The sequence below is a fragment of the Triplophysa rosa genome, linkage group LG18, assembly GCF_024868665.1.
Source record: "Triplophysa rosa linkage group LG18, Trosa_1v2, whole genome shotgun sequence".
Lineage (NCBI taxonomy): Eukaryota > Metazoa > Chordata > Actinopteri > Cypriniformes > Nemacheilidae > Triplophysa > Triplophysa rosa.
In genome coordinates this window covers 1,411,973-1,425,195 of record NC_079907.1, presented here as the reverse complement: position 1 = coordinate 1,425,195, position 13,223 = coordinate 1,411,973, and the positions used below count along the sequence as shown (strand labels likewise).

Below are 13,223 nucleotides of genomic sequence, written 5' to 3'. Positions count from 1 at the left end.
CGATAGCTGCAGCCCTAAAAAATTTAATATTGCCTATTATATCGCTAAAGAAGAGACAGCTTTGTGTAGTTTGGTCCGCTTATTACCCTACATAAGAAAAACGGAGTGGACATAAATCAACATATGACAACGACAAAAGGTGTGCGAAATGATTGGACAAATTGCAGACACAATGAAAGGAAGCCTTGCAGAAAAGTTGAGAGCAGCACATTATCTGTCGTTTTGATCGACGGAGACAGCGACATCTCGAACAGGAATGTGAAATTCTCAAAAAATGTGAAAGCTCAAAGCGGGCAAGACGTTCTGCTTACAAAAGCTTCTGGGCCAGTGATATCCTTTGTCTAAATGGACCAAGTAGACTTTAAGAATTTAGAACCAAGAACTACTTTATTACAGATGTTCATACAGTTAAAATTAAAAATAATTATTAAATACTGTTAAAGAGACGCTGTTGAAATAATTAAAAGAAAACCTAGTGTACTTCTGTATTCAAATAAATGAAAACACTTTGCTTTTAAAGGTCTCCTTGTATCCCTTTTTAGGTAAAAACACATTATTTATACATTTTCATTGCGCCCCTAAAATTCTTTAATGTGCTCCTAAATTTTTCAACTCCTTCTGAAAAAAGTAAGCAACAAGCCCTGTGACTATTGTCAAGAATTAATGTTTAAAAATACAACCAGTTACTTTTAAACTAACAGGAAGGAGAAATGTTATATTTTATAATGTGCCAGTGATGGAAAACTGAAGTGAAGTCATTGTGCATCTGTCAGTAACAAAATGTTTTTTTTTGCAGAGAAAATGTCCCAAAACAAATTTGTACCTTTCCAGCAGTCCACACACCCTCCTCTTTAATCATAGAGGTGAGAATCAAAATCTAAATTGAGACATATTTAATGTAGTAAAAAAGCTTGAGTGAACAAAATTCATAAGGTCTTTATTCAATGTCATAAATCTGATGTTTTGTAGGACTTGGTGGACAGCACCCACACCCACCACCTTACAGGAGCTACAATATGCAATCTGAGGCCGCAAACTTTTGGATGTTATGCAGGTGCTGGTGTTCAACAGGAAATTCACCAGCTAAGAGGTGTAAAGTTCTGCCCGCCATCACAAAGGGCTGTAGGAACATTATTGCTTCCCAGCAGTCCGATGACCTTCCTCACTTAAACATCACAGGTGAGCTTGTCAAACTAACATTATGCTAAAGTGAGAATCAAAATTGTAACATTTTATATAAAGCCTTGAGTGTGAAGTTAAAAACTAAGGTACATTTAAACTGTTTTAATGTGCAATCATCTGATGTTATGCAGGTGTCGGTCTACTGCCCCCTCAGCCACCATCTGAATAAAACCTGAGGGCCAAAATATTCTTCTTCCAGCATCTCGAGGAAAAAGGATTGCGGGAACATCAAGGTTCCCAGCGTCCAAAGACCTTACTCCGTTAAACATCAGAGGTGAGCTTGTAAAACCAAAATCAAGCAGACGTGCTAAAGATGAGAATCAAAATTGTAACATTTTACATTTGTAAACGAATGCATGAATATGAGAAGGTGGGTACACCATGAGTGTTATCATATCAAAATGGTGTTTGTTTATATATACAAATGTCTAAATTTGTTTTTCGATATGTTCTGTGTAGATGGTTTAGTCTCACAAACATAAACAAACGTTACTGCGCAACCACTTTTGTGACCCCAACATCCAATGAAACGGTCTATAAAGGTAGCATACTTTGTCAAATTCGTAGCGATCAGAACTCCCCTCTTATAAAACACATTCAGCAGTTGTGTTGTGATTAGTGTTGCTTTCGCAATGAAAATTATGATGAAATATGGTTGAACAGCAAGAAAAAGAAAATTTGATAGGAAAAAGATGCATCGAGAATCGTTTTATCATCGCATCGCAGCCCTCTGAATCGTAATCGAATCCATCGTGTCGTGCCTAGAGATTCCCACCCCTACCGATGGCCGAAATTCAAATCAGAGTCTTCCGTGTCTGGAATGGATGTATTCTTGAGTCTATAAGGTAACAATAATATAATAAGATAACCTTGTTTGAAATGGGTTTGGCTAAAATAAAATTTTGGTTTCGTCTATACTACTAGGTACTTATACTATATGACTGGGTTAATATTTAGTTAAGGAGAATTGGAATAACTATAATTATTTAGATATTTTATTATTATTATTATACATATTTATTATCTTTTGATATTTTTATAAAAAATATGTAAGATCTGATCGATATGCTGTCAAGGAAACGAAAGCACTGTTTTTTTTTATCATAAACAAAACGCTGTCACTTTAAATTCAGCTGAAGCGCGAGCAACTTTGGACCGAAGCTCTTCTCTATGACGTCACGGCGTGTTCGAGCCTTTATCAGTCGCGCGATCTCAGTCAGTCACTTCAGTTGGTTTAGCAGCTTTGCATCGCTTGCTGTTTCTGCTCAATCCGACTGTTAAAATCCGTGAATACTTTGTCCGAACTGTGTGATCTCTGATCTGCGTGATCTCTGATCGGCATTAGGAGAGATTTCCACACAGATTTTCGACAGAACAGAGGGTAAAGCACCAGCGTGTGGTGAGTAACGTTACAAGTTAATAACAAACATTTTCATGTCAAATGTTAAATTGTATCTTGAAATGGTCGTAAATTTGATAATTTGTGGAGAATATATCGAATTTATTATATATAAAGTGAAGAAAACGCCATTTGTTTTATGTAATAATACTAATGAAGTGTTTAATACTTTAGTGTTTGTGTAACTTACTGTATAAACCGCAGCTGTATAAACCGGAATGCGCCAGTTTTAGCAATGACCGTTTTAATACACGATAAATTACTCAAATTTGAGTTGTTATTTGCTTTTTTAGTCACACGTTACCTATTTAATATTTAAATACTACATTTGTTTGTTTTATTTGTACATCTGATGGCTGAGTTCTCTGTAGAGCTCAAACATGAAGGAGAGTTACAGGATATGTTATTTCTATGATCGGTCAGCGATGGAAAACTGTCTTTAAGCGAAAGTCATCGTGTATCTGTCAAAAACATTTTTTATTTTGCAGAAAAATGCCCCAGTACAAACGTGTACATTTCGAGGAGTCCACAGAGCTCCTCCCCCTCCTAACCATCAGAGGTGAGCTTGTAAAACGAATATTAATCTGATGTGCTAATATCTGAACCAAAGTATTAACCTATTAATATAAAATAGCTTGACTGTAAAATAAAACGCATATAAATCTGATTTTTTGTAGGAGTAAAGCCCCCACACCCCCCACCTGAAAGGAGCTCCAACATAAAACCTGAGAGCCGTAGAGTTGTTTCCGGCATCTCAAGGAATGCTTGGAGTATAGAGTCGACATACCCCTTCATAAACATCAAAGGTGAGCTTTAAAAACTAATGCCAAGCTAAAGTGCCAAAGTGAGAATTGTTAGATTTCGATGTAAAAACGCTTGAATGTGTGAATTAAACTACACAAGTTCTGTATTCACTGTTTTAATGTCACAAATCTGATGTTTTGTAGGTGTTGGTGTGTTCTCTCCACACCCCCCGCCTGACCTGAGGTCACATACAAAACCTGAGAGCCGTAGAGCACCGTCCGGCATCTCAGTGGATTGTGGGAACGTTAATGCTCCCCAACAATCAAAACACCTCCGTCCCTTAAACCACAGAGGTGAGCTTGTAAAAACAATATCAATCTGATGTGCTAAAGTGAGAATTGTAAGATTTAGAATGTAGAAAGCTTAAGTGTGAATTAAAATACATAAAGTACATATTCACTGTTTTAATCATGTCATCAATCTGTTATTCAGGCGTTGGTGCATTGCGGCCACATCCACCAGACAGAAGCTCTGTGAGGGATCCCGACGGCCGCAAAACCATCCTCAAAGTCTTGAAGGATTATGGGGACATTACTGGCCTCCCTCCCGTAAACTGCAAAGGTGAGTAAAACTAATATAAAGCTGGCGTGCTACAGTCTGAATTAAAACTGTCACATTTTATTATAAAAAGGCTTAAGCAAGGCTCCAGGTCATTTTTTGAGACAGTGTTCAGAGTAAAATGGGGAAAATGTGATGAGGTCTGTATTCATTGATTTCATGTGTTATAAATCTGTTGTTCACACAATACACAAGTTGTCAGGACAGCCAAGGCGACAGGTTTTACTAAAGACGAAGATTTAAACTTTTGAAGCATTTCATTCAATTCAATTTTCTTTCAACAATGGACATTTATATTTCCAATGACCAAACACACGACAATAATTACATTCATTACCTCTGTCTTTTCCACAACAGAAGCATTCAATTGTCCCCCAGTTTGATCAAACGACTTGGTAAACTTCCGCCAAGGTTCCTTTCTAAAATTTTCTCCAATTGTTTTAAAAGCAACAGAGTTCTTATGAATTAAAAAGAACTCATCGGCCAAAACAGCAGCATCATATGCAGTAGGTTTTTGCTCACTAATATAAGAAAATTGAATTCTTAAATTGTTCCAGTACGAGTAATTCTTTTAAATTGTTCCAGTGTTTCTACATCAGAAGCCATACACCAGCGATTGAAATAAACTGAAATATCACGTACAAACTCAATATGAGTTTACTTTTCAGCTTTTTTACAGGTCCAAAATGTTTGCCTATATGCCTCTGAAACAAGTTCGTAGGCCCTCAATACTGCAGTCTTAACCTTTTGGTAATCAGCGGCATAAAGAAGAATATGCCTCTTGTGCCCTGCCAACAAAAACACATTGCAGCATTAATGTGCGCTCTTCATTTGGCCAATTCCGTGCATCCGCTACACATTCAAAGAATAAAAAGAAGCGCTCAACATCATTTTCATCAAATTTCAGGACCAACCTTAAATTCCCAACAACATCAAACGTACGCGAATTCGATTCACCTTCCGCTCCAAATCCAGACAAGGTAAGCTTGTCATCTCTTATTAAATCCAGCCGATAGCGTTCAAGTTCAAGCTGCTGTTGTTATAGCTGCACTTCAGACATCATAGATTCTCAGACGGAGCTTTAACAAAATTTTCCACCATTGAAGCACAAGTTACTTATTTTTTCACAAACATTTGAGGGGTAACCAATTTGGACCAGCAATTCCCTATAACTAAATTTTCCAATTACCTAAACTCAACCCTAATCTTCGTACAGTTACTTGCAGTGGGTTTTTAAACACAATAAACCAGTGTTTGCAACAGCAACCGATTTACGAGTCACTATTACAAAACCCGGACGTGTACCCGAGACGAATGCTCTAACTGCTTTCACCACACAAAAAAAACAAACTAAAATAAAAAAATAGGAGTACCTGTTAAGGACACTCCACTAAACCTCAACAGGGAAAAGCATAATCCAACATACAATTACCCATCAAATTCAAAAAGTAGCGTACTTGCCGAATTCAAACTCCTGCCAACCAACATATAAGAAACACAACAAACTGACCCTTATAATCCTCCAGACTAAAATTACTAATCAAAATATATACTTAACGGGAAAAAAATGAAAAAAATATTAACAAAGTACCCAATTTTAAAAACGGCTCAAAGCCGTGACAAATGAAAGGAGGACATAAGGAAGTCGGTAATGTAAGAATGATTTATTAACATCATTTGAAACTTAGATAAAACAAGAGAACATGTGCATCTGTAATGTATGCTAAGTGCATGGTTGTTAATGTAAAGAGCAAAAATAACTCCTAACAAAGGATCAAGACAAAACCAAACAAAACATCTTGAAGCAAGCTCTTCTAGACAAACAAAGCCTCCATCTGTTTTAAATGGCAGAACAGGTGTCCCCCATTCCCATAATGAGCCCTCTAGCCACACCCACAAAGGAGACCCGTCACATAATATAACGCTGGCGTGCTACAGTCTGAATTAAAACTGTCACATTTTATTATAAAAAGGCTTAAGCAAGGCTCCAGGTCATTTTTTGAGACAGTGTTCAGAGTAAAATGGGGAAAATGTGAATACAGGTCTGTATTCATTGATTTAATGTGTTATAAATCTGTTGTTTTGCAGGTGTGCCGCGTTCAGACTTACATGAAAGATGTAAAGTTCTTCCTGCCATTACAAAGGCCTGTAAGAACATTACTGCTCTGCAGCAATCCAAGGACCTCCCCCCCTTAAACGTCAGAGGTGAGCTTGTCAAACCAATATTAATCTGTGCATCAGAATCAGAATTGTAGCTTTTTTATACAATAAAGTCTTGAGTGTAAGGTAAAACACTAAAGGTACATTTGAACTGTAATGTGTCATAAATCTGATGTTATGCAGGTGTTGGTCTACATTCACCACATCCACCATCTGACGTTACCCCTCAAATTAAACCTGAGGGCCACAACGTTCTTCCCGCAACCTCAGAGAAGGAATGCGGGAACATTAAGGGTTCCCAGAAGTCTAAACTTCTTCCCTTAAACCAAAGAGGTGAGCTTGTAAAAGCAATATCAATCTGACGTGCTAAAGTGAGAATCAAAATGTGTACAAGAGTGTGAAGTACAACACAAAAGGTATTTTCAAGTGTAATAATTTGAATGGTGTTGCAGGACTGAGGCCAAAGCCACAGAAGAAAATACAGCGGTGGGAACCTAGTGATGAAACTTTTGCTTTCATCTGTAAAAGAATGATAGAAGATACGCAGGTGAGTGATGTGTTATGTCTGTTGAAAATGATGTTTGGTGATATGGCCACAAGGATTACATACACATGTCTACATTCATACATGTAGTGAGCAGATCTCTCCTCTCATGAAACACATTGAACAATTGTTTTGTGATCTGTTGTGTTTTATTGTTTGTAGATGGACCGAGCGCATCAAAACAGCCTTTCTGTAGCAGATCGAGAGACATTCTCATCTAGGTGTAAAAAACTTAAAATGGATGACATGAAGGATATCATTTGGAGAAAGAAGAGTTGAGGTAAATGTATGAATATGTATTTTCTTCATTATAGTTTTTTAATTTGCATGACAACACATGAACATGTGTAATATGCTTTTGATAAATGACATGAGGTGTCAGAGCTCAATTCTCTATATTTATTGTCATCAGGATACGGTCGCTACACGTACTGTTGAAGGAGGCTGAAGGAACCCTGAAGGATGCCCGAATGACTCTTTGAGATTACACACACACACACACATCATGACAGACCCACATGTTTTGTGTGGAGAGAAGCATATTATTGTCTGTCACGACATAATATGCATTCTCTCCGGTGTCTGGTCTCTAAGTCCCGCCCCCTCATTAACTTCCCCTTAGTGTTTGAGCCCAGTCACCTGCCCGTCACTCTCCCTATGTTATCGTCCCTCATTAGTGGTCCCCTTTATGTAGTCCCAGTCATCTCTGTCCCTTGTTGGTTCATTGTTCTTCGTACCCGGTTCGTGTTAGTCCCTGTCTAGTATATCTTGTTCCTGCCTTGCATTGTCCATTATTGTGAGTTTTGTTTGTTTTGCTTTAGTTCTTGTTTGGCCCCCTAGGAGGAAGTTTTTGTTTGCCTTTTGGGAAGTCTTTTTGTTATAGTGTTTGTTCCCCCCATCGTGGGTTTTTGTTTTTATATTTTAATAAATATTTTCCATTAACCCCTTCACTGCTGTCTGCGTCTGGGTTCTGACCACAATCCCTGACACATATATAGCTGCCATATATCTTCTGACAATTCTCTGTATTTTTCTTTGTCAACAGGAAATGTCCACTACACACACTATTGAAGGAAACTGAAGACAGAGGAGACCCGAACCTCTTTGAGATTACACACACACATGCACATTAATGCGCGCACGCATTCACACACAAATTAACACACACACTCTGTGTCACATGTATAGTTTCGCTTTTTCCTCAGCAAAGTGTAATGCCCCATTCAGATTATACAGTTTTTTGGCGTGTTAAAGGATTAAATTAAAATAGTCGTTGGGTCGCTTTTTTGTTTCGAAATGTCACAGACGCATTGACGGTTGTATACTGAGATAAACGATCGAGTCGTCGCTTACAAATCACTCCAACACACTACAACACACGAATCGTGCCAAGATCGGGCAGAATTCATATAATCTGAACTGGGTATAGGGAAGTAATGAGGCTGACCGAGAAGATTATAGTATTATGTCGTCTTTACACAGCAAAGGCGGCACAGAAACCGAATCTGAAGCAGCTTAAAACCACGACAATGAGCATTTACACAGAGCGTTAATGCGGCTCTAAAGCGGCATAAATGCATTTACACAGGAATTAAAATAATGTGAAATAATGCAGAACATAACCACAAAAGCACAGTTCTAACAATATGCTGATAAAATAATATCTTAAATTAAACAATATAAACTCAAAATATTGAAAGACGCCAAAAGTTGTTTTAAAGAGCCACAAATGTCGACCAGGTAAATGAACAGTTCCGATGTTACAGCAAATGTTACCAGATCGTTTTCGTGTATGAAATACTGTCCTCAATGAGATGCGTTTGGAAATATAACGACAAAATCCTGAATTTCAATCCTAGCCCGACAAGAACCAAATAATTTACGCTCCTAGGGCCGGGCATCTGTCCTCACTTTACGATCTGGACCGAAGCACACTACATTATTATGATGCGACTGTTTTGAGGTAAACAGTAAGAAAAGCAGAAACTCTCTCATCACAACACAATGTTAAGTTTGTGATTTATTATGTGTTCGACTTCATGCGTGTGTTGCGGAGACCCATCTGCTTAAGTAACACGAGAGCTTTTCAAATAACTCTGCCACACTGCATAATGTCCGACAAACCTAATATTTGAAGCCGTTTGAGACGCACAGTAAAACATGTCTGCATGTGATCGTGTCACACGTACCGGAAGTTTTTTCCACGAAGGAGAGGAGCTTAAGGAGGAATTCAAACAAAGTCATGAGTTCAAATAAAAAAATCTGCATGCCGGGCCTGAGTCACAAACGATCATACTCCAAACATTTTTCTAAATTAACTTTAAAAAGAAACGAAACAAAATAAATGTAATTTGCCATTAAAAACTAATCTAAACTATTTTAATGGCTGAAAACGGTCTCAAAATTTACATCCTGCATTCAAATTGTGCCACAGCCTGCCTGAGTAAACAAAAATACTCCAAACATTTTTCCTCATTAAATAATTTTATGAAGAAATGAAACGAAAAATTTGTTTGAATTATTCAAAAAACCTGTGTTGTTATTATTAGCCTAAAACAAATGTGGCTGTGTGTTTTTGGCTTTATCTTCACTCTCTCACTTTCTGCTGACATGACAATAGTTTAGAGCGGCTTTAATGCGCCTTCATTTACAATCTGATTGAGAATCAGTTAATATCCGTGAATATTTTGTCCGAACTGTGTGATCTCTGATCGGCATTAGTCGAGATTTACACACAGATTTTCGACAAAACCGAGCGTAAAGCACCAATGTGTGGTGGTTAATAACTAACACTTTCATGTCAAATGTAAAATCGTATCCTGAAATGGTTGTATATTTAATAATATTTGGAGAGTTACACAAACATAAAGGAGAGTTACAGGATATGTTATTTCTATGATCTGTCAGCGATGGAAAACAGTCTTTAAGCGAAAGTCATCGTGTATCTGTCAATAAAAAATATATATTTTTATCTGCCAGTAGGGGCAGCCAAAAAATTCTTGTAGTTGATCCATTTTATCTAACTTCTTACAGTATACTCATTCTATTTTTTTTACATAAAAAAACCCAAAATTACAGACAAAACTGCCGTTCACTTGCTCCAACTCTTAACACAGAGATTAAACGCACATGCACATAGATCAGGACAAGGTAAATAGCACTATAGAGCCAGAAGAAATAAAGAGCCGTCCCGTATCGAACTAATAAACCAACTAAATAAACTCAACCCTAATCTTCAGTACGCCCACATGCAGCTCAACGGTTTAACCGTCTACCCGCGTCCGACGCACCAAAAACAACAAACTAAAATAACAAACTAAAATAATAAACAGCTTTACAGCTCTACAACCTAACACGGGAGTTCACATGGCTCTAGGATTCTAACCAGAAACATTCTCATTCTTGGCAATAGCGCAAATCTCTTACTTACCTCTGGCATATAATAAAGAATAACACAAAATAACAATACAAAAATTGAAATGAAAAATAGAAAGAAAGAAAACTGGGCTGGAGTGGACTGAAGAACGGCCCAACAGTCTAAGCCATCCTCCTTTCTGAACCTCCCACTTCTTAAGCCAGTGGCAATCACAGGTAACACTCCGCACCTGTTCCTGAAGGAGACTGTTCTGACTGAGACCAAAATCGAAGAACATCGCCATCTAATGGACAAACACAAAACAATTTGGGTCATAACCATATGAGTGTGTCGGACAGAATGTGCCAGCAGTAGGGTTGTTCCGATTGACGATACTATCGTGTATCGACGATATCTGAGCGGGCAAACTGAGCCAATCAAGTCAGTCTGTCCTCGACGTTACACAAACTAAGTTAGCTGTTTGCAAAATGATGGCGATAACACTGTAATAAAATAACTGCGTGCTATTTGCTCTGCAATTAAATCAGTTTGGCTTGTTACTTTTATGAGCTTTTATATTATGAGCTTAAGCTATAACATCAGTGAGTCAGTGTGTTTTACATTAAAGTGGCCAGAATGGCTAGTTTACACATTGCGCCTAATGGCTAAGACATTTTTAGCAGATCTTTAAGCTAATTCTTGTATGTCTTCCCTGCTAAGTTTTTTTTTGTGTGTATCTCTGTTATATTGCCTTATTGGAATTGAGAACACCATCTTGTTAACCACCATTCAGTAACATTAACAGGGAGTTTTTTTATGAACAGTTTTTTTCATTCATTATTTATTATAGGTTTATTATATAGAAAGAGAGCAAAGTGTCAGCAAGGGAGAGAGCAGGGAGCAGGAGGACATAAATTGCTTTGTCCGTCCTATGCCTTCTGTTTTACAAATATTTTTAGATTACCATCCACAACAGAATGCCAGAAATCCACTTGTGCAGAAGGTATTTACTTGTAAAGATGGAACCAGCCGGAAGTGGCTCACATATTGTGAGACGTCATGCATTGTTTTGTGTGTATTAGTGTTGTCACGATACTGGAATTTTTAACTTCGATTCAATAATTTAAAATATATCGATATTCGATACCATTTTCGATACCACGGGGAAAAAACTGCCATAGCAATAATGACCTATTTTTATTTTATTTTATTTAAAGTTAAATTGAACAAGACTAGACAATGAGGTATATTTTTACATTATTTATTAATCGTTAATCTAATGTTAATTTTACTAATACATTTACTATTTAAAATCAAAGTTGTATTTGTCAGTATTAATGGACCAGGCCCTGTTGAAAAAACCAGCCTATGCTAGTTTGGTATGTTTTGATGCTGGTTTGTGCTGGTTTAAACTATTCATGTGCTGGTTTAACCTGGTCAAACCAGCATCAATCAAAACATACCTAACCCAGCATATGCTGTTTTTTTAACAGGGGAGCTTACATAAATAGTTGTATTTTTTAACTAACATTTAAAAGAGATGAATAAATACTTGAACAAATGTATTGCTCATTCATTGTTCGTTAATGTTAGTTAATGCCTACATTTATATGATTAATTTTTTTTTATTTGGCTTTTATTCACATATAATCATTGATCAGCGCACATATAGACAGAAACGCAAACTTTAAACGCAAGAACTGTTGCAGAGACTCCGCACTGGACATCTTTCTAACATTAACACCGTTTAACCGGAGCGAATGAGACGAGTGGATGAAATCATTGATCAGCGCACATACATAGAGCGCTATGGTAATAGTGATGGGAAATAATGATTCATTTGAGTGATTCGTTCTTTTTCAGTTCGTTCACCAAAATTATTCGTTCAGTGACCATTTCTATAATACGCCAGCAGGTGGCGAAAAAGAGTTGTTTTATGTCAACGAACATATTAATGGACGTATAAACTGATTACAGGCTTTATTAAAATGTGCGTCTCTGATCTACTCATTAAATAAATAAAAGAAGTCTAAATAAGTGGTTCAGATGACCAACGCACAAGGTTTTTCTGCATAATTAAAAAGTTAATTGTTTGGTCATTTACACATTCATAAATCTGGGATTATGTTAAACGTGAAGTTTATGTATTTTAAATAAACAAGCGTGCAAAGTAGCCTACCTGTGACTGCGCTTTGCATCCGCTTTCTGCTGATTGCTGAACGAGACTCACATGCTAAATGACCGACCTACAGTGTACACTCTCGTTCATTTCGTTCATGAACGACATGTACCAGTTCGTTCAATTCTTCACGAACGAGATCTCTCTCTCTCGTTTAGACCCAACAGCGACTGGTCAGTGTGGGCGTATTCGTTCAGTGGAAGATCTAACCAATTACATGTCCCTTCACAGCCGGAACTGGAATGCTATTTGCTGACGTGCGCGAATGAGAGCTAACCAATACTTTTTTGTTTTACAGTTTTTAGAAGTGCATGACATGAATTAAACGTAATGAAGTCGTTCTTATTTGAAAGAACAATAAATGATACGAAATGCACACGAAACACCTGTGCTTGCAGTACAATAACTGAGTAAACAGACATTTTCCATGCAATAAAATGACAATGTTAATTTGTCTTTGTTACATTTAACCACCAGCTTGCATTATTTTATTATTTTCGTAAGGATCTTTACATTGTGTCCGTTTCTGTACTTGTTGAACAAGAGACCTCATCTTTCGTTCACGATAGGTTGCACTGTGTACCGATTTTTGAAACGGTAGTATCGTAGTACCGTAGTTAATGTTGCATATGCGCATAATATTTATTTGAACACTTACATCTTCCTTTTTGGGTGTTTATCTCCAAATGAATGTGTGTTTTGAATGTCTCGGACGAGTAATGATTCAAATTGCGTTTGAACGAGTTGGTTAAATGATTCACTAACTCAGTGGAAAATTGACGCCACCTACTGGCCGTTCTTAGTTCTGCATTTAAAGTAAGCCTAATATTTCCCTTTATAAAGACTGCTGTATCAATTAATTTGTCCAACATTTGAATTAGTTCCACGTGAAAAATAATCTAGAGTACTTTAGTATTTACTACAGTAAACTACTAAAACTCATAGATACTAGTGTTTTTGAGTCTTATCATAGTAAATATTTAAGTATACTACAGTATTTATAGTATTTACAAATGACTAAATGTCAATGTATTTTTTTTTT

The 13,223-nt window shown here is 37.0% G+C and overlaps 1 protein-coding gene and 1 long non-coding RNA gene across 2 annotated transcripts in view; one reads left to right on the top strand and one right to left on the bottom strand.

The window, feature by feature from the left end:
• Positions 1 to 12,302, bottom strand: part of LOC130569461 (uncharacterized) — a 32,894-nt gene extending 20,592 nt beyond the window's left edge. Inside the window, exons 1-2 of the long non-coding RNA XR_008964838.1 lie at positions 12,182 to 12,302; positions 10,253 to 10,306 (exon numbers count right to left, since the gene is read on the bottom strand). This is a non-coding gene — a long non-coding RNA (uncharacterized LOC130569461). The remainder of the gene's footprint in view (positions 1 to 10,252; positions 10,307 to 12,181) is intronic.
• Positions 2,367 to 11,651, top strand: LOC130569452 (uncharacterized). The gene is made up of 10 exons (XM_057359119.1): positions 2,367 to 2,581; positions 3,070 to 3,140; positions 3,259 to 3,387; positions 3,529 to 3,678; positions 3,818 to 3,946; positions 6,032 to 6,148; positions 6,287 to 6,436; positions 6,556 to 6,650; positions 6,810 to 6,927; positions 7,060 to 11,651. The coding sequence occupies exons 2-9, from the start codon at positions 3,074 to 3,076 to the stop codon at positions 6,924 to 6,926; spliced, it is 954 nt and encodes a 317-aa protein (XP_057215102.1). The 5' UTR covers positions 2,367 to 2,581; positions 3,070 to 3,073; the 3' UTR covers position 6,927; positions 7,060 to 11,651.
• Positions 12,303 to 13,223: the final 921 nt, after the last annotated feature.